The sequence below is a fragment of the Aulonocara sp. 'chitande type north' Nkhata Bay genome, linkage group LG18 (assembly GCF_057382095.1).
Source record: "Aulonocara sp. 'chitande type north' Nkhata Bay isolate Kocher_YH1m ecotype deep benthic linkage group LG18, A_spYH_male_GT1.1, whole genome shotgun sequence".
Taxonomy (NCBI): Eukaryota; Metazoa; Chordata; class Actinopteri; order Cichliformes; family Cichlidae; genus Aulonocara; species Aulonocara sp. 'chitande type north' Nkhata Bay.
The window spans coordinates 29,197,771-29,218,665 of NC_141361.1; the positions used below are offsets into that span (position 1 = coordinate 29,197,771).

At 40.2% G+C, this 20,895-nt stretch overlaps 1 protein-coding gene across 2 annotated transcripts in view; it reads right to left on the reverse strand.

The window, feature by feature from the left end:
- Positions 1–20,895, reverse strand: part of LOC147308920 (sodium channel protein type 2 subunit alpha-like) — a 47,599-nt gene that overhangs the window by 14,545 nt on the left and 12,159 nt on the right. For both annotated transcript variants that reach the window (XM_086272315.1, XM_086272316.1), the window contains exons 2-16: positions 19,054–19,351; positions 17,421–17,541; positions 16,285–16,372; positions 14,035–14,163; positions 13,354–13,445; positions 12,980–13,222; positions 12,798–12,861; positions 6,063–6,204; positions 5,040–5,237; positions 4,758–4,946; positions 4,304–4,675; positions 4,060–4,207; positions 3,290–3,528; positions 2,386–2,559; positions 1,622–1,978 (exon numbers count right to left, since the gene is read on the reverse strand). In XM_086272315.1, coding sequence (XP_086128441.1) covers positions 1,622–1,978; positions 2,386–2,559; positions 3,290–3,528; positions 4,060–4,207; positions 4,304–4,675; positions 4,758–4,946; positions 5,040–5,237; positions 6,063–6,204; positions 12,798–12,861; positions 12,980–13,222; positions 13,354–13,445; positions 14,035–14,163; positions 16,285–16,372; positions 17,421–17,541; positions 19,054–19,311 — 2,814 coding nt within the window. In that variant the 5' untranslated portion in view covers positions 19,312–19,351. The remainder of the gene's footprint in view (positions 1–1,621; positions 1,979–2,385; positions 2,560–3,289; positions 3,529–4,059; positions 4,208–4,303; positions 4,676–4,757; positions 4,947–5,039; positions 5,238–6,062; positions 6,205–12,797; positions 12,862–12,979; positions 13,223–13,353; positions 13,446–14,034; positions 14,164–16,284; positions 16,373–17,420; positions 17,542–19,053; positions 19,352–20,895) is intronic.

Here is a 20,895-nt window from a genome sequence, read left to right on the forward strand (position 1 = left end):
TTTTTAACAGCTGCATGTGTTGGCTTGCAAAATGAGTAAAAATCAAAACTTGGTGTTAAACGGGGTGAACGCTCTGCGGTGTTTGTGCAACACTTGGGTCCCCATTTCACCCGTAAGGCTTAGCTCATTAGTGGTGGATAAAAGGGCAGTAAAGCTGCTCCAGCACTGAGTTTGTCTCTTGTCGCTTCAGTTTGCACGGCAACATGTGTAGATAATACACATATGATGCAGCACAAATAACAGAGGGTTTTTAAGTTGAGGTGATGTGTAAAAATGCAAGTGAAAATAGAACGAAATGATCTGCACATCTCATAAATCTATAATCTATTAAATTTGGTAGAAACTCTGCTAAATCTAATCTGAAGCAAGACCATGACACTTTCATTTAATACAGCATGCTGAAGAGTTGCTCATTTACAGATATACAAACTAATACAGCTTGCAAATTTTAACATAATTAACTTGAAGGATGGTCCATTCACATAATACACAATCAGCAGTCCTCTCTTGTGCCACGTAATCCCAGATTACTTGTGACATCACCAAGTGGATTTGGTAGCATTGAAACGCTACTGCATCGCTCTTAGTCATCAAATACTGTTTAAAGGATAACTTTGCCTGTCACAACTTTGCCTGAACATCAAAAGCACTTCTTCTGTTAAAGACAAATGATACACTCATACCCTCCACATATCCTCCATTTTTTTAAATCTTTATTAAGGAGCAATGGATTCAATCATTTTGTAATGCTTACAAAAATCCATACTTCTATATGTTTAAATAGGCTGAGTAATTCCACGTACTGCCTGGACACCTTTTTTTAACAAGTCCGTTTTCAGAGTAGTTCAGCCACTGACCTAAACATTTAAGGTATGTTCAAAAATAACAAACTTTAATTTTCTCAGTCTCCCCTTCCAGGTAATTTCCCGGGGAAGTGCTGCTCCAGTTCCTGCACAGTTGGTAATTTAACTGCACAGTTGGAAGCAAATCTCAGGGTGGTGGGGAATGACTTGCTACCACATGGTGATGTGACAGTAATTTCCACACTGAAAGTTTGACTTTGGGGTCATTTCTGGTGAACAACCATGTTGCCTGTGCTCCTGACATGATGTGAGGATGCTCTCTGAGTCGGGTGGCTATGACTTTGAGATCACTGCTATGAGCAATGTGACGGTTGCGGCATGAAAGTTGGTCAGTTTGTGACAGAAGTTGATGTTTGCTCTCTATGCAAGCGCAGCTGATCAGAACAGGACTTCCAGTGAGAGCTTTCCAATGAAAGAACGTGAAGGAGGGATCAGATAGTTTAAATTAGGACTGGATTCATTTTCCAGCTTTTTGACTGCACCTCGTGCCTGATCCTGTAGTTGGCATTTGCAGCAGCAATGTGGTGCATGTAGGACTGAGGTAAATGTCACTCAGTGCAACACTGTGGTTGACTCATTTCTACTGTCTGAACTTTACAGCACAGAGGAACAGGGGAAAAGCCACACAGACACTTCTCAAAAGAAACTCTTGTTGAGTTTAATCTTTTTGTGAGCTTTGCCGGTACAAAAAATATAGACTATCACTCAACATAACCTTAAACAGGTTAGAGTTTAAATGCCAAGTCATAATAACTTACCACCAAGTTCCCTATGACCATGACCAACATGAAGACCAGGATGCAGAGGGGCTGGCCAGCCACTTCCATACAGTCCCACATGGTCTCGATCCACTCGCCGCACAAGACCCTGAACACAATCAGGAAGGAGTGGAAGAAGTCCTTCATGTGCCAGCGAGGCATCTGACAGTCAAAGGAGATCTTACAGACACAGTCCTGATAGTTCTTGCCGAATAGCTGCATTCCCACCACAGCGAAGATGAAAACAATGATGGCCAGCACCAGCGTCAGGTTTCCCAGGGCGCCCACCGAGTTGCCGATGATCTTGATGAGAGTGTTGAGAGTGGGCCAGGATTTTGCCAGCTTGAAGACTCGCAACTTATGATAAGAGAAATGTGAAGACAAATGATGCTGCATCTTCAGAATAGACTGACTATTACACTGTACAAGTTGCACAAGTTAACTAGACTTCAGAGTTAAAACCTTAAGAGACTTTTATGTTTTTAGATGTAGTCTGATTATTAGATATAATGTGCAACTCTGACAACTCTGTTCCTAGGTATCATCATTTTTTTAATGGACATATTATGCTTTGTCCATATTTTTATCTTAGACTTCACCCATCCGAGAACCCTTAGTTCATCAGCTGTCTGTTTCCCATTGCAAATAGTTGAATCTGCTCCCGTGTCTAGGTTTTGTCTTCTGTTCATCAGGAGCTGATCAATCGGAAATAATTAATCAATTTTCTTCAAAGTAACACAGAGAATGAACAAGATTTCCCTCACCAATCTGAAAGATCGCAGGACGGACAGTCCCTCCACATTGGAGAGGCCCAGCTCCATTAAACTGAGGCAAACAATGACGCCGTCAAAGATGTTCCAGCCCTGTTGGAAGTAGTAATAGGGGTCCATGGCAATCAGCTTCAGTACCATCTCAGCTGTAAATATACCAGTGAACACCTAGAAAAAAAACACAGAGTGACAAAAGGACATTTAGAGGTGAAAAATCCAGCAAAACACTAGGAATATTATATAGCTACAGCTTAATTAGTAGAGCATTCACTGTCTTTTAGATGAGTTGTTTCTCTTTTGTTGACCACAAATAAACAATTTTACACAACCGCCTTCAAAAGATGTGTAATTTGAATTTTATTAATGAGTGAACTAAAAACATTTCAGTGAAGGTTTCTGCACACAAACCTTAGTTCAACAGAAAATATAACAATGTATTTCAATGTGTTATTTCATTTTTGTTGTTGTTTTTAATTTATTCATATAAAGGTACATATAAAGTTATATAATTTTAAAATTACTTAATGTATTAATGTATTTATTTATTTACCAAATCTCTGTCAGAGTCTAAAATTCACCGGTAGGAAGAGATTTCAAAACAGAACAACAGGAAATCAATTCCACCTCTTGCTAAAAATACTCCATGTTATTAAAGATAATCGCAAATAGTCTAAAACAGAATCTTTGACAGCGGATCAGCATCACTGTATTTGACCTCCTGTCCTGCACCTGCTTTAAAAATCAACCTGTCTGCAAACAGAGACGGATTATCTGAATGCCGGCCAGTTCAGTTTCCTCTCTGTTCCACTCTCCTCTCCTTATCTAGCACCCGACAGCACTTATAGAAAGTGTGTTAAAAGCTGGAAACATCCCTCTGGTATCTTTAAAACCCTCTTACCAGATTGCCCACTGAGAGCATGGTGTTGAACTCATCAGTCATGGGGTAGTGTTCAAGTGCCATGAAGAGGGTGTTCAGCACAATGCATATGGTGATACCAAGATCCAGGAAAGGATCCATCACCATTAGCTTCACATACTCCTTCAGCTTCAGCCACCAGGGGCAGCAGTCCCATATCAGATACTTCTTGGCATACGTGTACCAGCAGGGATGGCACTTTTGCCTCGACTCCTCCAGCTCTGCAGAGACACCACACGGAAATGATTTATATCTGCAGATAACTTGATCATTTTTGAACAGCTAAAACCTGAAACCAGCGGCGATTCTAGGGTCCTTCTGCTAGCAAAGTTAACTAAAGTTAAATGTTATTTGGGCAGGTGGAGGGTTGGTTGAGAAAACCAGTTCTAATTTCTTCTACTACGCCTTCATTATAACAGCTGAGCATAAATACAGAAATCAGGGGGAAAGCTGGTTTGGCTTTGTTTGGGAAGTAGCAAAATCCACCTACTGGGACCTTAAATATGTTAGGTATCATCTGCTTAATGACACAAAACAGTACTAAAGAAATAATGGGAGATATATGCATTTGTTACACTATTTTCTGATGTAATAACTTCCTGGATATGTTATTTAGCAACATGTAGAGGATCTAGTAACCTTCAGACAAGACCAGGCTAGCTGTTTCCAACCCTTTTGCTAAGCTAGCTTCATATATCCCCAAAAAGGGATGTAATTTCTGAACACTTCCTTAAACAGTGAAATGGACGCACCGTCCATGGCATCACTATAAAAGCTGACAGAGCTCAGGCCCCTTTTCCTGCGCACGGGGGATGGATCTGTCACTGTGGGGGAAGGTTGCAGGAGAGGCCTTGGAACTGTCTCCTCTGTGCTGGAGGGCTTCTGGCAAACAGAAAATATCTAAAAAACAAACAAACAAGGCTGTATTGTCATGTTCTTATAAACTCATATTTAAACTTTTCAGAACAGTCTCATAACAACGGCTCCGTCACTCACTGTGTCTTCCCTGACTCTCTCCATGCTGTGAGCTGGCATGGACGTAGGGGTGAGCAGACCCATAGTCATGACTCCATTGTGGTCGAGGGAGATGTTCAGTCGACCGTTGACATTGAGGCTGGGGGTGAAGATTTGGGAGCAGTGGCTTCTCACGCTGCCCGTTCTCCTCTTCCATGGCGTCGCTGTCGAACTGGTGCGACTCCTGAAGACGTCTCCGTGAACGCTGTACTCGTCGTCCGCGAAGTCGGCCTCTGAGTTGTTGCGAACGCGGAAGGAGCTGAAGATGCTGTTCTGGCTTCCTCGTCTGGTGCTGAGCGGGTGAGAGGATAGCGTGGCCAGCAGAGGGTGGGCCGGCAGGGGGGACAGGGGAGGCTACAGAAATATGGAAGAACGCATTAGCTTCTGTGGTTTCAACCATTAACAACTCGACAGCGCGCTCCTTAAGGTTACATACCATTACTTCTTCCAGGGGCTCCATCTTCTGTTCTGCAGCTTCTTCTGCCGTTTCTTCGGACAGCGTTCTGTGAGATCTTCTTCTTCTGCTGCTGCTTCTTCGTATACTTCCTGTGTACTTCACACAGAATGGAGACAGCTCCGGGGACAACACTGAGTCTGTCTCCTGTGCTTGTCTTTTTGCTGCCAGCTTCACATGGGATGAAATTGTTTGAAAGAGTTACAGTTGTGTCTGTCTTCAGCTGAAGGCGCACATGAAAATATGACAATGCACCGCACTTACTCTTTGCTCTCTTCTCAGGTGTTCCATGGCCATCTGAAACTCTCTCTCCTTCTGCCAGGCCTCAGCGATGGTTGCCTGATTCTGCTCCTCGTAGGCCATGGCCACCACAGCCAGGATAAGGTTGACCAGGTAGAAAGAGCCCATGAAGATCACTAGAACAAAGAAGATCATGTAGGTCTTCCCAGCTGAGCGCAGAGTCTGTGGGAATCAAAGAAAGTAAAGGCAATAAAAGCAAATTCACCAGAGTCACTGGTTCAGCACTGTGTATAGTCATAAGGCAGATCATATGCTAAAGCTAAACAACACAGGTCAGTACAAAAAGGTTTCTGGCCACTTTGTGAAGTGACGTCTTATTCAATATCCGTTTAAGTATGTTAGTTGTGTTTCTCCACTATGTCACCCAGTTACTGATTCTTTGTGAAAGTGAAAACTACTTTGGCCCCAGAGAAGACCAGCAAATAGAAAAACGCTCCGAAAGCTCACAAAAAGACAACAGAAGTTGAATAAAGAACAAAGGACATGGGAAAAAAACTAAACAGAAGGAAAACAAAAGGAAGTAGAAAAGAACAAATCTGGGAGACAAAGTGATGAAACATCTGCTTAAGTAACAGAAACCAGAACATGTGAAAGACTGAAGTGAGGCAGAAGATGCAGGTAATCTGTGTTTTAATAGCAAGACACTGTAAATACATGTTTGCTCGTACATTTCAGCGTTAGCTCGTCACTTCCACAGCTGTTCTGTCCCCAAAAATGCTTCTGTTGTGTTTTCTAAGGGTCTTTTCTTTGTGAGCGTTTGAGTTGTTTTTCTGTTTCTATTGTGTTTTATTCAACTTCTATTGTTTTTTTTGTGAGCTTTGGTGACGTTTTTCTGTTTGTTGGTGTTTCCTTAAGTTGCAATGCGTTTGACCTCTTAGAGCCACTGCTGAAAACACTGAACCTATAAGAGGAAAATTGAACTTTTAAGTTGAAGGTTGTAACTACAGGATGCTGATAGATGAAAAAACCAAAAGTAGAAAATTGCACCTGGTGAAACAGTTTTTCCCAGTAGTCCTGCGTCATGAGACGGAAAAGTGCCAGGAAAGCCCAGCCGAAAGTGTCAAAGCTGGTGTAGCCATAGTTTGGATTCCTCCCTACTTTTAGGCAGTCAAATCCTTCTGGACACTTCCTGTAATGTGCAAATGATTGAGAGGTAGAAGATAAATGATTAGAGGCCAGGACTGATAAACAAAGGCCGAACACAGGAAATTAAAAGCAGCTGCGGAGAGATATAGCCGTGCCGGTGTGCGTGCTGCTTTCCCAGAGTTAAAAACATTCTACATGTGGCTCTTCACAGAGAAAACTGGGAGATGAGTCAGTAAGTACGTACTATCATCACCGTTATTTCAAAGAAGACGGCACTTGAAACCTGTTTCAGACAGGAGCACTAAAATGCACTGGAGCAAAAAGAGATTAGCCAGATGGATATCAAATTGCAGCAGGAAAAAAAAATCAGCTCGATTCCAGCGCCTCTGATCTTCATTGTCAACATAGTGGCATTACAGCAAATATTTAAGTCCAGCAGCTGAGAACAAGCTGGACTGCCATGTCAATCTCAGTGTGGAATAATTTCATAATGGCAGGCAAACAGCTGGGCGGAAGAGCGCTGCTGTGAGAACAGCTGTGGATCTCACCAACACGCCAGCTCACTAATATCCAGCAGCGAGGGCAGAGGATGCTGTGTGAGGCCAGCGACATCTTCCTGTCAGGCTGGCCCTCTGCTACATCACTCACACCAATCTGTTCACCTCTGTTAATCAATGCACATTTAGTTTATTTCATATCAACATTGTTGAGCAAAATTAGCAAAAATCTTTCTGTCAACTCGGCATCTAAACAAATGTTGTGATTTAAAAATTCGACTTTTGTCAAAAGGAAAACTTTATTTAAAAAAAAATGCACACTAACTGAAAACAGTATCATGCCTGTAAAAAATAACTGTCTTTTGTTTTAGTCTTTGTCAAGTTTGTCAGCTTAAAGAGGCTTTCGGAGCACGTGCTAATGGAGACTGTGATTTCTACAAGACTCCGAGTGTACTCCCAACTGTAAAGTTTATCCCGGAAATTTCCACCTTGTGTTTGCTTGAAGATGCCACATGCCATTGATTTTCTATTGTCTCTGGTCACAACTGCAAATCACTTCCTATGTGCACTATGTGGAGCTTCCTATACACTGCAGCTTAATGCGTCTTCAAGCAAACATGCCAAGTATACTGCTGAGTTCCTGTCAACTAAAGCTGCTTCCTGACAGGAAGTGATATACGGCAATGTCCAATGAAAGACCATGTTGGGTCTAAACTCAGAACAATTCACTTTAACAGACCATACAACCTCAATGACATTGAGCGACTAGCTGGTGATGCGACGAGGGCAGATCCGAGATAAACCACCAAGGAGAGTATAGGTTACTGATGATTGACATCCATGTAAAGCGGCCCTGGTGTGCTGGTGATTAATTCTTACGTCTGAGATCATTTTCAGCACAGTACTTATAACTTGACTTTGGAACATTTTATATACTTTACACATGAAATGACTAGTCTGGAAAATAAACTGCAGCTTAATTAAAAATGAAAATAATAATACAATGGTAAACAATGCATGGAAGGTGTCATATCACTAAGTTTAGCTAACAATATTTCCTGTAATCATCACTATTCCATGTTTTCATCGTGTCATTCTGCAATCAAGTCTGAGCAACTTTCTGTAGGTGCTCAGACTAGGTGCCTCTGTATGCAGTTTATAAATGAATAAACTGCACTCAATGATATGCTTGTTAATCCACTGTTGTCCATTAAACAGCTACAAAAATGTGAGAGTCCTTTCGTAGTTTTGTAATTGTGAACAAGGTGCCTGCAGAGTTCATGTCCCATTAGTCTCTATAGCAACTGCCCAATGGAGCAGCTGCTGATACACACAGATATAACTCAGCTGTGCATCACATCTAAGTATTCTGCAAGTTTGTTTTTTCATGCATTTTTACCACTTGCTATTACTACTATTACTATATATATCTGTTCTCAGGCTCTAGGAAGTTATTTTTATATGAATTCTCTACCATAGTACACTGAGCAAAAATTCCCTTTTATTTTTTTACTTTACTGTTTGGGGGCTTTTGCCTTGATTAGAAAGGAAAGCAGGGAATGAGTGAGTTGGGGAAGACAAAGGTAAAAGCACCTTGGGTCAGAGTTGAACCCGGGCAGCTGAATTTAGCCTTGGGGTATATGGTCAGCTGCTCAAACTATGAGGTAAAGCAGTACCCCCATTTCATTCTTTTAACCACACGTCATTAAGAACAAACCCATGGCGACAGTGGCGGTCTACCCCAACTTCCTCAAAGCCTCTTGAGGAAGTTGGGGTAAGAGCTAAAAAGGACAACACTTATTGATTTTTTAAGTTAATCCAAAGAGGAAACCCAGGGAGCTGAAAATGAAGCCACTGCTGAGTGATGCAATCTGCAGTTCCTCCAGTTGAAAAGGCCTTATGATTTTATTAACCTGTTGCTTACTGGAATTATAGGAAGCATGCAGCCAAAAATCTAAAAAGCGACATGTGAAAAGAAAGGCAAAATATGAATAATAATTGATTTTACAAGTCATTTTGTGCAATCATTGGAGCACAGCTAACACAGGGTCGGGTGTGTTAGACCTCTATTAAAGCCCTTTGCTCCATGTTTACAATGTTTGGTTTTTTTTAATATTATATATGTGAGGACAACATCAATTTCCTGCTGTTTGTATAACAGCAGGAAATAACATCTGTCGGTGGCAACAGTTTTTTTTCCTGGGTGGGGCTAAGGCGGTGAGTTTCCTGCCCGCATCGCTCCAGCTCAGGGCAAAAGTGGAAACTTTCAATACAATCAGTCATAATCCTTAATGCATAGTGGTTTTAAGATGTAAGGGGATAAGCACTTGCCTCGACTCTACAGTAGGCGTGATGGGGGCTATGCGCATGTGTGTGACTGTGTGTGTGTGTCATCATAACGTATCCAAAGCTTTAATTTGGAAATCTACTCAGGGATTACTTGTTGGAATACACTCAAAAGATTAAGCATCCTCTATGTTTTACGTCCTCCATCCTGACCTGCTTAATATCTTGCTCTCCTCCACAGCCAGCCTCAGAAAGTTCCATCTAAAAATGTTGCACAAGTTAAGAGGCCATCTCAGTTATCTGCCAGTAAAACCATAAGCTACCTTATGGTATCTTTAACCTGTCAAGCATGTCACGAATCTGTGCCACTCTTGCTTTAGCTGCAGTTTAGCTGGAGAGAAAGTTTTTTAAAAATGCAGTAAGTGCAACAAAATGCATTTTCTTGATGATGATGTAGCAATGTTAAAATAAAAGGGGACAAAGACGCCATTAAAAACAACAAAAAGGTTCAAACTCTGCTGTATCGATTGCAGCGCTCTGTTAGAGCTCCACAAATGGCAAAAACACAAAAAGCGGGCAACAAAAGAAAGTTCACATGTAGTGACTTGTAGGTGGGACAGCTGGGTAGGTCTCGCCTGATCTTACTGACCCACTATTTAAGTGAGTTTAGTGACATCATTTCCCCGTCCAAATCTTTTGCTCTGACTTCAACACAAATTACTGAATCAGACGGTACTTCTTGGGAGATTAAGGTCCTGTGCTTTTGGAGGAGAGGGATTAAAAACTAAAGGGTGGCTGGATTCTGTTGCCTCTAAAAATATGTGACTACACTCATAATAACTATAACTGGGAATGGGAAGGATTATAAGTTGCAAATTAAATATAAATATGTATTTTTTAATTGTTCTTTGAATTCTATATAAAAACTGGAGTTGTGGCAGTCAGATAGTGTTAGCTTATTCATACTGGCAGTTTTTGTCTTGACTTGATTGATTGATTTGATTTGATTTGATTTTATTGATTAGCATTCAAATATCTCAGTGAAGACAGAACAAAGATCTACCACAAAGCAAGAAAGCATGAGACAAGGCTAATCAAAAGGTATTGGCTGAAGCATTTGCTTATTACGCCTTTTTGCATGCAGCTCCTGTACACAGGGCTCAAAGCAAATAATAAAACAAAGCAAAAACAAAACAAACAAACAAACCAAGAAGAAGAAGAAGAAAAAAACTTTCCACCTTAGAGAAGTAACTACATCAAAGCAAAAGAATCAAGAGGTTTTTTTTTCTTCTTGATTATTCTAACAAAATATCTGCATGAATTAAATATATGCTAAAATGCTAGTTTTAGCCACGGGCGACCGTGGCTCAGGGGGTTGGGAATCGCATCTGTAACCGGAAGGTCGCCGGTTCGATCCCTGGGCTCTCTGTCCTGGTCGTTGTGTCCCTGGGTAAGACACTTTACCCTACTGGTGTTGGCCAGAGGGGCCAATGGTGCGATATGGCAGCCTCGCTTCTGTCAGTCAACTGTAGCTGCTTCCACCAGTGTGTGAATGAATAGTGGTATTGTAAAGCGCTTTGGGTGCCTTGAAAAGCGCTATATAAATCCAATCCATTATTATTAGTTATTAATGTCGGCTAAACATTAGGTCCTTATTCAAACATTAGCTGATCATTTATAGAAAACGTCAAACTCCTCAAACATTTTAACTCTAAATATTCTCTGCTTTTATTAAAATATATATTTTTTGTTTTTTAGTTCACTAGCCTGGTTAGCTGTAACAAACATTGTGCAAAGGGTTAGCTTTGAAGCAAGAGGAGCTATTTTTGGTGCGCCCTTTTTTCAAGAATAAAAAGTTGATTTACTTTATTCTTAATGACAGTGTTTGAACAATTTGAACTGGTATCAACAAAAAATTGATAACAGCCATTGTAACAAAATTTCTGGTTCTTTGAGGAAAAAAACTTCTGTCCACGCAAATGTCAAAAACAGCTATTTTTTGACACAGTGATTGTCTCCGGCCAAAAGCTACTTTTTGGCCGGAGACAATCACTGAGCTTACATAATCCAACAGTACTATGCTGTAGAAGTGAAGTGACCACCAGTGACAACCAGAAGATTGCTTCGAGTATGTGACTAGCTGAGGGTCACAAAAGACCATTTAGATAAACTGTGGACAAATCTTTTTTTTTTATTTTAGAATCAAAGTAACTAAAACTTGGCTATAATCTTCTGATCATTAATCACTTTGGAAAACATGATCTGATAGGGTTAAGGCTGGAATGGACCGCTGGAGCCCCTGCTCAAAGCGTGTGTTATCTCCACTAGCAGCATTCTGTTGGATTCAATTGAGAATCCAGAGCGTCTCATAAGGAGGCGGAAGGGTACCTTTCGCCATACTATTAGACGCCTCGGGCCGGGACAAATCGTCGGTATGTTGGAAATGAGAATGCTCTGAATCTAAAACCTAAAGGGTCAGGAGAGAAAAGCATATAAGACATGATTTAAATAGAGAAATAGCATGAGGGCAAAGACCACTACATTGTGTAACAACACTCTCAGTGAGATGCACGTGGCTAAAGCTGCTTAAAAGAATACAACATATGAAACTATAACCCACAACAACATCCAAGGTTGACCAGCGATGTTTAAGCAGACAAATCAAGTTCAGGTTGGCCAAGTTTTTTCCCTTCATTGTATTACTCTGATTCCTCTTGATATAAAAGGAATCTGGCGTGCCTTCTACCATAACATAAAGCTTCTGGTATGTTTAATTACAGAATCATATTCAACAATTTCTTCACCATAAAAGAGAAACATTGCAAATATGCTACATCATCTCCTGCTGTCTCTAGGTGCTTATCCCTGCTTCTCCAAAAAACATGACAAGCTAATGGTACATGAAGTAAATGCATGACATAAACCTATAAGGTTTCATATAGAACCACCTTTGTTTAACGTGCAAATAAATTGAAAACATCTGCATCAAACTTCCCTGCAGAGGCTTTAACATCATCACCATGTTTTATTTGCTATCATTCATTATCTTGTATTATTAACAAGAGCACCTAATGGAAGCCATTTGTTGGAGCTACAGGATTTCAGATTCACACAGATGGGTATTTAGTTCACTATAACCCCTGAACTGGGCCTGGCATTGGGCAGAGTCATCCTGTTGTGCTTGTTTCAAAAGCATTTGGATTTACAGGATTATTCAGTGCGTAGGCTGAGTAGCAATATTTGGATGGTTTCAGACTGTGCCTTTGACTGGGAACAAAGTCCATCACCCATTTCACCTATGCATTTACATCTATATTTACTTACATCTAAGGACCTTATATTTAGCATTGTTTTGACTTATTTTAGCTCAGCAAGCAGGTTCGTCAGAAGCACTAGTTAAAAGCTTCAGTACAGTCGAAATAAAAATATGATAACAAAATATCAATCCCAAAGTGTTCTAGTCTGCTCCAGTTACCCTAATCACAGCACAGAGCTTTTGAGATGATGAAATCTCCAAAGACCTCCCGCTCTCCAGCTGGCAATGCCATGTCTCTCTGTGAAGAGCTCCAGTGGAGCCGTGGTGATTATCCACGCCACATGTTGTCTTGTGCTCAGCTTCTCTCAGGCGAAACCTCTCCCTCCAATGGGATCAGTTACCTATATATTATACCTAAGTCACAGACTGAGAATCCTAAATGACAGGACATCATCTATCATTGAATCCTCCTTTTCTTGTGAGCCTTGAGCTACATGTAACTACACATATATATATATATATATATATATGATATTACATAAGAGCCAAACAGGTGAACAGATTAAGAAGCAGTAAGAAAAGTGAATGTTTACTTACCCCGCATCACTTCCATATCCACATATTAAGGCATCCTTTGCTCCTTCAACTTTGTAAAAATTATCTGAGGAAAAGCCAGTTAAACATACAAAAAGTTGTAATATGTAAAGTATTAAATATTACATTGTTAAGAGCACTGTACATCTGATGATCAATAGCAGGCTCTTCTATTTTTGGCTGACCTTCACTGCTGAGGAAGTCCTCCGTGGAGCTCCAGGTTCTGTTGTTGCAGATGAAGGATGTGTTGGGGCTAAACGAGGAGTTGACGCAGTGCGAGAGACTGCGGACGCACTTTTGTCGCAGTAACCCCATAAAAAGCTGCAGGCCGATGAGGGCAAACACGCTGAGACAGAACACGGTCAAGATCATCACGTCTGCCAGCTTCTTCACAGACTGGATCAGGGCACCAACGATGGTCTTTAGACCTTGTGTGTGTGTGTGGGGAGGAAACAATATGTATTGGTTGTATGACACCATTACAGAAACCTTTGTGAATAACATTTAGACATTTTAGAGAGAACTAAAAGGAATCAAAGAAACCTGATTGTTCTCTTACCTGGGATAACTGAGATGGTTTTCAGTGCTCGCAGTACTCGGAAGGTTCTCAAGGCAGAGACATTTCCAAGGTCTACAAATTCAGTCAAATATCTGGAAATTCATACAACAAGTGAAGAGAAATCACATCTTTGTCTGGAATGTAGTGTTACAAGTTTATATTACAGCTTTTCAGCTGGTCAATGTTAATCTGACATTTTGTCGTCTTTTAGCTCATATTTTGGTCTCCACCAACCTCAAACTATTTTGTGTTGAGCTGCTTAACATTCCACTAAGTTCAATAGCTAGTCACTAACTTAGTCTGCATGGAGTTAGGTGCTGGGGATGCACAGTGAGTACAGGCTACAACAAAACATTTTTGTTTAAAGTCTCCTGTTTTTGCCCTTTGCTCTCAAAAACAATGCTGCAAGGGCTCACATCCATTCATATGCATGTCATGTGCAGCTTCAAGGATGAGATCCAGTAGAAGTGTTTGTTTTTTTGTAACAAAGCAAATGTTGTGTTTCAAATCACCACGGAGAATTATTGCTTCACTAAGTGAGGGAGAGGATTTTTGTTTTTATCAGATGATTGCATTACATTTTTCTTAAAAACTGTTCCTCACAAGAGAATACAAACACAGATTCAGAGAATCAGAAGACAGTGATGATGTGTGCAATGGTGAAATGATATCTGTACTCACGCCATCATAATCACCGTGAAGTCCAGCCAGTTCCACGGATCTCTCAAAAATGTGAATGGCACTGTACAGAAACCTCTCGCTAATATCTTTATTGCTGACTCGAATGTGTAAATACCAGTGAAGGTATACCTGGAAAAGATCCATGGTAGGAGAACACAATGTAGCATTAGCACCAAGGACAACGTTACACTGAAACAAACTGGAGCTTTAAATACATCTCAACACTAAAACTATTTATAGTAAGATAACAATGAAGAGTTGTGTTTGAGATATGACGCAGCCTGCTGAAAGAGCTTGAAAAAGAAAAAAAATACTACTTGTTTAATATTTGTCACCATTTTTAAAAAATCTACCAAGATTTGAAATCTAACTATAACTAAAATCATGATAAAGTCCAAATCTTAAAACATATATAGACTGACAGATATAAAAAAAAGAAACTACATGTAGTGTGATGACAGCGTCACACAACTCATTTTCTCAGTTTGTGGTTTTTCAGAGTTTCGTGCTGTTTTACTGTATAAGTGGCACGGGCAGTTTATCTGCTGATGGTGCAATTGTACAATTGATTATCCTGTTTGGTGATCTGTTTTTGTAACTACATGGTCTTTATAGAGCATATATACACTCACTGACCACTTTACAAGATACCCTTTAACTTCAGAGCTGCCTTAATTCCTCATGATTCCTCAAATTCAACCAGCTGCTGGAAACATTCGTCAGAGATCCCGTTCCATCACATCCATAATTTGCTCTATTGGACTGAGGTCTGGTAATTGTGGAGCCCATTTGCACACAGTGAACTCACTTCCATGTTCAAGATTTCAGTTTGAGATGATCTGAACTTTGTGACATGTGGCTAGGAAGAGCCATCAGAAGATGGGTACAGTGTCTAAAAACTGAAAGCAGGCAAGATGAATCCATGCTTTCATGTTTTTTTACACCAGATTCTGACCCTACCATCCAAATTAAATGGAGACTCATCAGACCAGGTGACATTTTTCCATCCATCCATTCCACTTATGGATGGCGAGAGGCGGGATATACGGTCACTGTCACATGGAGCAACATTTTTCCAATCTTCCTTTTTGCAATTTTGTGAATTTAGTTTCATTCTCTTAGGTGAGAAGGTGTCGCCCCTGTGGTCTTCTGCTGGTGTAGGCTTCAAGGATTGTAATGCTGGGTGTTCAGACATGCTCTTCTGCCTTCTTCTAGTTGTAACAAGTGATTATTTGAGTTATTAGAGGTTCTCCTCTTACCTGGCGTTAACAAGGCATTTTCAAACATTGTGAACTGTCATTCACTGGATACTTTCTTTCTCAAACTGTTGTCTGTAAACCCCGGCAATGGTTGCGCAGAAAAATTTAGTGAAAATCCCGGTAGCTTCTGAAATACTCAGACCAGCCCATCTGACAACAACAATCACGCCACATTCAAAGTCTTTTAATTCACCTATTCTGATACTCGGTCCGAAATTCAACAGGGCAAACTGAACATGTCTACATAGCAGAATGCTCTGGGTTGCTGTCATGTGATTGGCTGATTAGACATTTGTATTAAAGAGCAGTTCACTAGCTGGACCCACGTCCTCATTTTAGGTTTGACAGCGTTTTGGGGAAAGCCTCGAAGGCAGATCCCCATGTACTAAATACAAGTGAAGAAGTTAAAGAATTGAAAACAAGGAGGGAGGGAGGGTGGGGCACGTAAACAAGAATGAACAGCTTGCAGAACTGGAGGAACCTATATAGTTGACAACCGGAAGGAGCGTGTTTGGAGGCGTGGTCCCGCTCCTGAAATTCCGATACATAATCTCCAATTAAACAGGTATACCTAATGAAGTGATCAGTCAGTGTATGTAAGACCAACAATGCGGGAGACTGATTAAGACAAATGGAAAAACTATTGCAAAAAACAAAACTGCTTTTCTTCCCACATTAACTAAAAATGAATTCCTGATGTTGCAAAAAGTAAAAAAGTCTCTGTGAATGTGGACAGCCTGTTGCATGCTTCACCACCTCTTTACAGCATGCACAACACATTATATTGCAAGATTCTTCTCTTGGTTCAACTTAACATGCAAATGTGGTGTTTTCAAGCATGGCGAATATATCACATGCATCATATACTTACATATGTCAATTGATTCTGCCAGTTGCCACTGACAAAGCAACAAACCCCAGCAAACTACACATTAGAACGTATGCAGACAATTTTGAATCAAGAAAACAACTTCAAGCTGCATTAACTTACTCCAGGTACTTGGTCCATGTTGGTGGATCAGACATGGCCATGAAGAAACAGTTGGTCAGGATAGTGAACATTATGAACAAGCTAAACAATGTGAAAAGAGAGTTAAGGAATGTGTACTGTAAGGTGACGATTTACAGTTACCCAATCAAATACGTTTTTCTGATAAGCAGACGATGTATTCAAATAAAACAACAAAGGTTTATTGTAATCCTGTGGAGTATATACACGAGGATGAACGGTCACTGTTTGTACCTACAGACTACAGTAAATGCAGATTATAAAAAACAATGTAAACAAATTCTATTTAATATCGACTCGGTAGAAAAACATAATCTCCCATATGGAGACATGGACTGAAATCCTAAAGGATCTACTGAATCTTTACAAATGATTGCAAAGATTAAAGTGCTTTAGCATAAAATGATAAGAAATTCACTGAAATGAACATTAAAGTTTTTCGCTATAATTTAAATTATCTGATTGATTATATTACATTATAAAATAAACCGATAGTTTGGGTATTGAGGGCTTTTAGCCTGCACTTCAGAACCGACTGCGGTAATCTGCATGTTTCAGAGAATCAGTAACAGAAGTGAAATCTATAACAGGGGAGAGTTGGAGGAAAATTTGGGAAAATTACAAATCATCTGTCTGACAACTAATAGTCAGCCATCACATGATGTGAAATCTCCTTGCTCTTATTTCATTTCAGAGATTAAAAGAGGGATATGAGGGGATTTAGTGTGCGATGCCAGAGAGAACCATCACAAAGATGTTTCAAAAATAGGACTGGAAAAATCCAATAGAAACCTACAGGGGGGAAATCAGTAAATATCACAAATTGGCTTATCTGTCAGCAGGAAGTGAAATCTGGACTTTTCATTGTAAAATATATAAATTACAGTAGGAATGGTTCAAACTAGTTTGTTCACGGCAGGACATCTGAGTCACAGTCTAATCCCCATGTTATCACATGTCAGGAAAATGACATTCATGTTTTTAGTTTAAAGAGAACAACCTTTTTTTTAGTGGTTTAAAAAGTCCCTTTTCAAGTGTAGCAGGGGAAGAGGAACACATGAGCCTTCAACAGATAAATAAAAGCAGGAAGAGGCACATGCAGAGAACCCAAAAAGGATATGAATGAACTAAAATCTTTATGGCAATCGCTCTGATGAGGTGAAATGGAGTAAATATGTAAAGTGCAGATGTGGCGCTGAATCTGAAGATGGCCTTCCCTTTGTTAAGTACTATAAAGGTCTGCAAGGGGGGAGAAAAAAAAGAAAAATATAACATTATTGACAGAAATCACATTTTTGAAAAGACATCACACCAAAAAAAGCATTTCTTAAAATGATTTTCACTTTGTGCACAACAACAACAGTGAATCGCAGCAGCAGCAGGTCTGAGCAGCAGTTCAGCTGCTGTCTTTACCAAGCAGGGATAACAATATAGCTACCATCTGTGTTAATATTCACCGTGAGCACTTATGGCTCCAAGAGGTGAGCGAGCAATGAGTGCCCGTCCACACTGTTAGTGAGGCCGGCTGAGATAATGGAGACAACTCCAATGGGAGCTGACCCTTTCCCCAACAGATGTGGCATTTATTTAAATATTTTTCCGTCTTTGGATAATCCTCCCATCCAGCAGTGCGCCACATGCCAAAACAAAGAGACCCTGAGAATGACTGCCACATCCTTTTTTTTTTTCATCTCTCCATAAACGGCCCATTAACGGGCAGCAGCAAATCAAAACTTGCTAATCCTATTTCTGCATCCGCAAGAGATCTAAAGCGAAGCAGTCACAGAGGCCACGTCTCAGCTCGCTGCTCCAAATAGCCACTTGCTAAGTTCTGTGAAAATGCCAGTTTATTTGGAGGCTCGCTATCATATCGTGTTCAAATTCAGATGAACATTCATCAGCGAACATGGCAGAAAATATAGCAGCAAAATTCTGCATTAGTAACCACAAACACTTTCATTTTCAAGCCGATTATTAATAAACGTGGTTAAATAACTTTAACATTGCCAGGGATTCGCCATGGTTACAATCTCTTTAACGGTTGCCAAGAAATTGCCTCTATGAAGGAAACCCCAGAAAATGGTCATTTTGTGTCAAGTATTTCTTTAACCAGTAAAAATTATATTGATTCAGTCTGTTAAAACAGGCTGAATTTTGTCTCCCACTACTCCCACTGTAAAAGTGTTGATGTGCTCATTTTAATTTAAATGGTACATAATCTTTGGCAGATTTATCAATACTGATCATTTTATTGCAAACATGAATAAGTTTCTGCCCATAATGTCTGTGATTGCTGGAACCAATATATCTGTGACATGTTTCTTTAAGCAAAAGACAGTTAGCTTTGTTAATACAAAAGAATTTAAAAGAACTGCTATCATCATCATACATTAGTTTGGGCATACAAACCACTCAAATAAGGGCACCTTTGCAATGATTCTCTTTCTGGAACTCTAGTAGAGATATGGAAAACCATTCATCCAAAAGACATTTCATTATTTGGTGTTTTGATGATGGCAGTGAAGAGAGCTAACACTGTAGTCTTAAAACTTCCACAGGTTTTTACGTAATCTGAGTTGAGATCAAGCTGTCAAGTCATAAAAATCATATAACTACAAAAAAACCCAAACAACTCCTATTGGGAGTAGTATCCTATTCATCCGAGCACAACGGTCATCACTCAGAACAAACTTGTGCTGATTCACAGTAACCCTTTCTTCCACAAGGGGACAAGCAAACCCAAACTCTTACCCTCTGGTTCTTGTAGTAAAATGGATCGATGTCTTCCAGCGGCACCCCAATAAGTTCTTGAGGGATTTCACCGAAGATGCGTGGCAGTTGCTTCCCTGCCTCCAGGTCGACCCTGGGTTTCGGTGGCTCTGTCTTCTTCTGAGCCCCCTTGGCATTCTTGGCCTGCTCCTCCGCAATCCGCTGCTCCAAGGCAGCCAAGGATTCGCGAGTGAACCGCCGCAAGCCATCAGGACCCGTTGGTAACAGCATGGTTGCCATCTTTTCATCCTGATTCTCCTGTACTAGAATTTACTTACAGCTACAGGGAGGGAAGTATAGATTGAACACAGAAAAACAGATTGAAGAAGGTGAGGATAAATACATTATATACTGCATGAATCAGATCATCTGCCTGTAGCTATCTGTACCAGTAGTTTGGTAAAACAAATTAAAAAATGTCTGAAAGCTGGATTGGAACTCATACTCAAACACTAAATGTAAATGTAAACAGTAAATGAACTGAATTGGTGTCAGAGAAGACTGTTTCTCTGTCACCTGATTATTATATTATACTGATTAGATTATAATACTATTCAAAATTCTGCATCTATCCATCTATCTTTCTTGTAGAACTGTGCTGTCCTTCGGGTGGCGCTGTCACTTGGTGTTCGCTCTCTCTGCGGTAAAGTATCACTTCCTCTTCCTGTTCCAACACACAGGGGTGTTTTTGAGTAGTTTATCTGCATAGCAATTTAATTAAAAACTTTTAGATAACTTCTGTTTTCACAGTATAATCTTCACGTGCTTCATCCAAAGAACACTCTGCTCACACTACTGTTTGAAAAACTAGTTCATGCATTCTAGACTTCTAGGCTGGACTACTGTAACTAATTATTATCAGGACGTCCTAAAAACTCCCTGAAAAGCCTTCAGCTAATCCAAAATGCTGCAGTAAGGGTACTGACAGGGACTAGAAAGAGAGAGCATATTTCTCCTGTTTTGGCTTCCCTTTATTGGCTTCCTGTTAAATCCAGAATTGAATTCAAAATCCTGCTCCTCACATACAAGGTCTTAAATAATCAGGCCCCATCTTATCTTAATGACCTTGTAGTACCGTATCACCCCATTTGAGCACTTTGCTCTCACACTGCAGGCCTACTTGTTGTTCCTAGAGTATTTAAAAAGTAGAATGGGAGGCAGAGCCTTCTGTTTTCAGGCCCCTCTTCTGTGGAATCAGCTTCCAGTTTAGATTCAGGAGACAGACACTATCTCTACTTTCAAGATTAGGCTTAAAACTTTCCTTTTTGCTAAAGCATATAGTTAGGGCTGGACCAGGTGTCCCTGAATCCTCCCTTAGTTATGCTGTATTGGTCATAAGCTGCTGGGGGACTCCCATGATGCATTGAGTTTTTCCTTTTCAGTCACCCTTTTCACTCAGTATGTGTAAATAAACATCTCTGCATTGAACCGTGTTTGTTATTAATCTCCAGCTGTCTTCCACAGCATGTCTTTATCCTGTCTTCCTCCTCTCACCCCACCGGTCCCAGCAGACGACCCCGTCCTTCCCTCAGCCTGGTACTGCCGGAGGTTTCTTCCTGTTAAAAGGGATTTTTTCCTTCCCACTGTCACCAAAGTGCTTGCTCATAGGGGTTCATTTGATTGTGGGGTTTTTCTCTGAATCTATTATTGTAGGATCTACTGTACAATATAAAGCGCCTTGAGGTAACTGTTGTTGTGATTTGGCGATATATAAATAAAATTGAATTGAATATAGAAATAATTAAAGATATATTTTTTTTAATCACAAAACCCATTTTATTTGTATCTAGAAAGACATATACAGCTATAACTTAAAAAACAAAA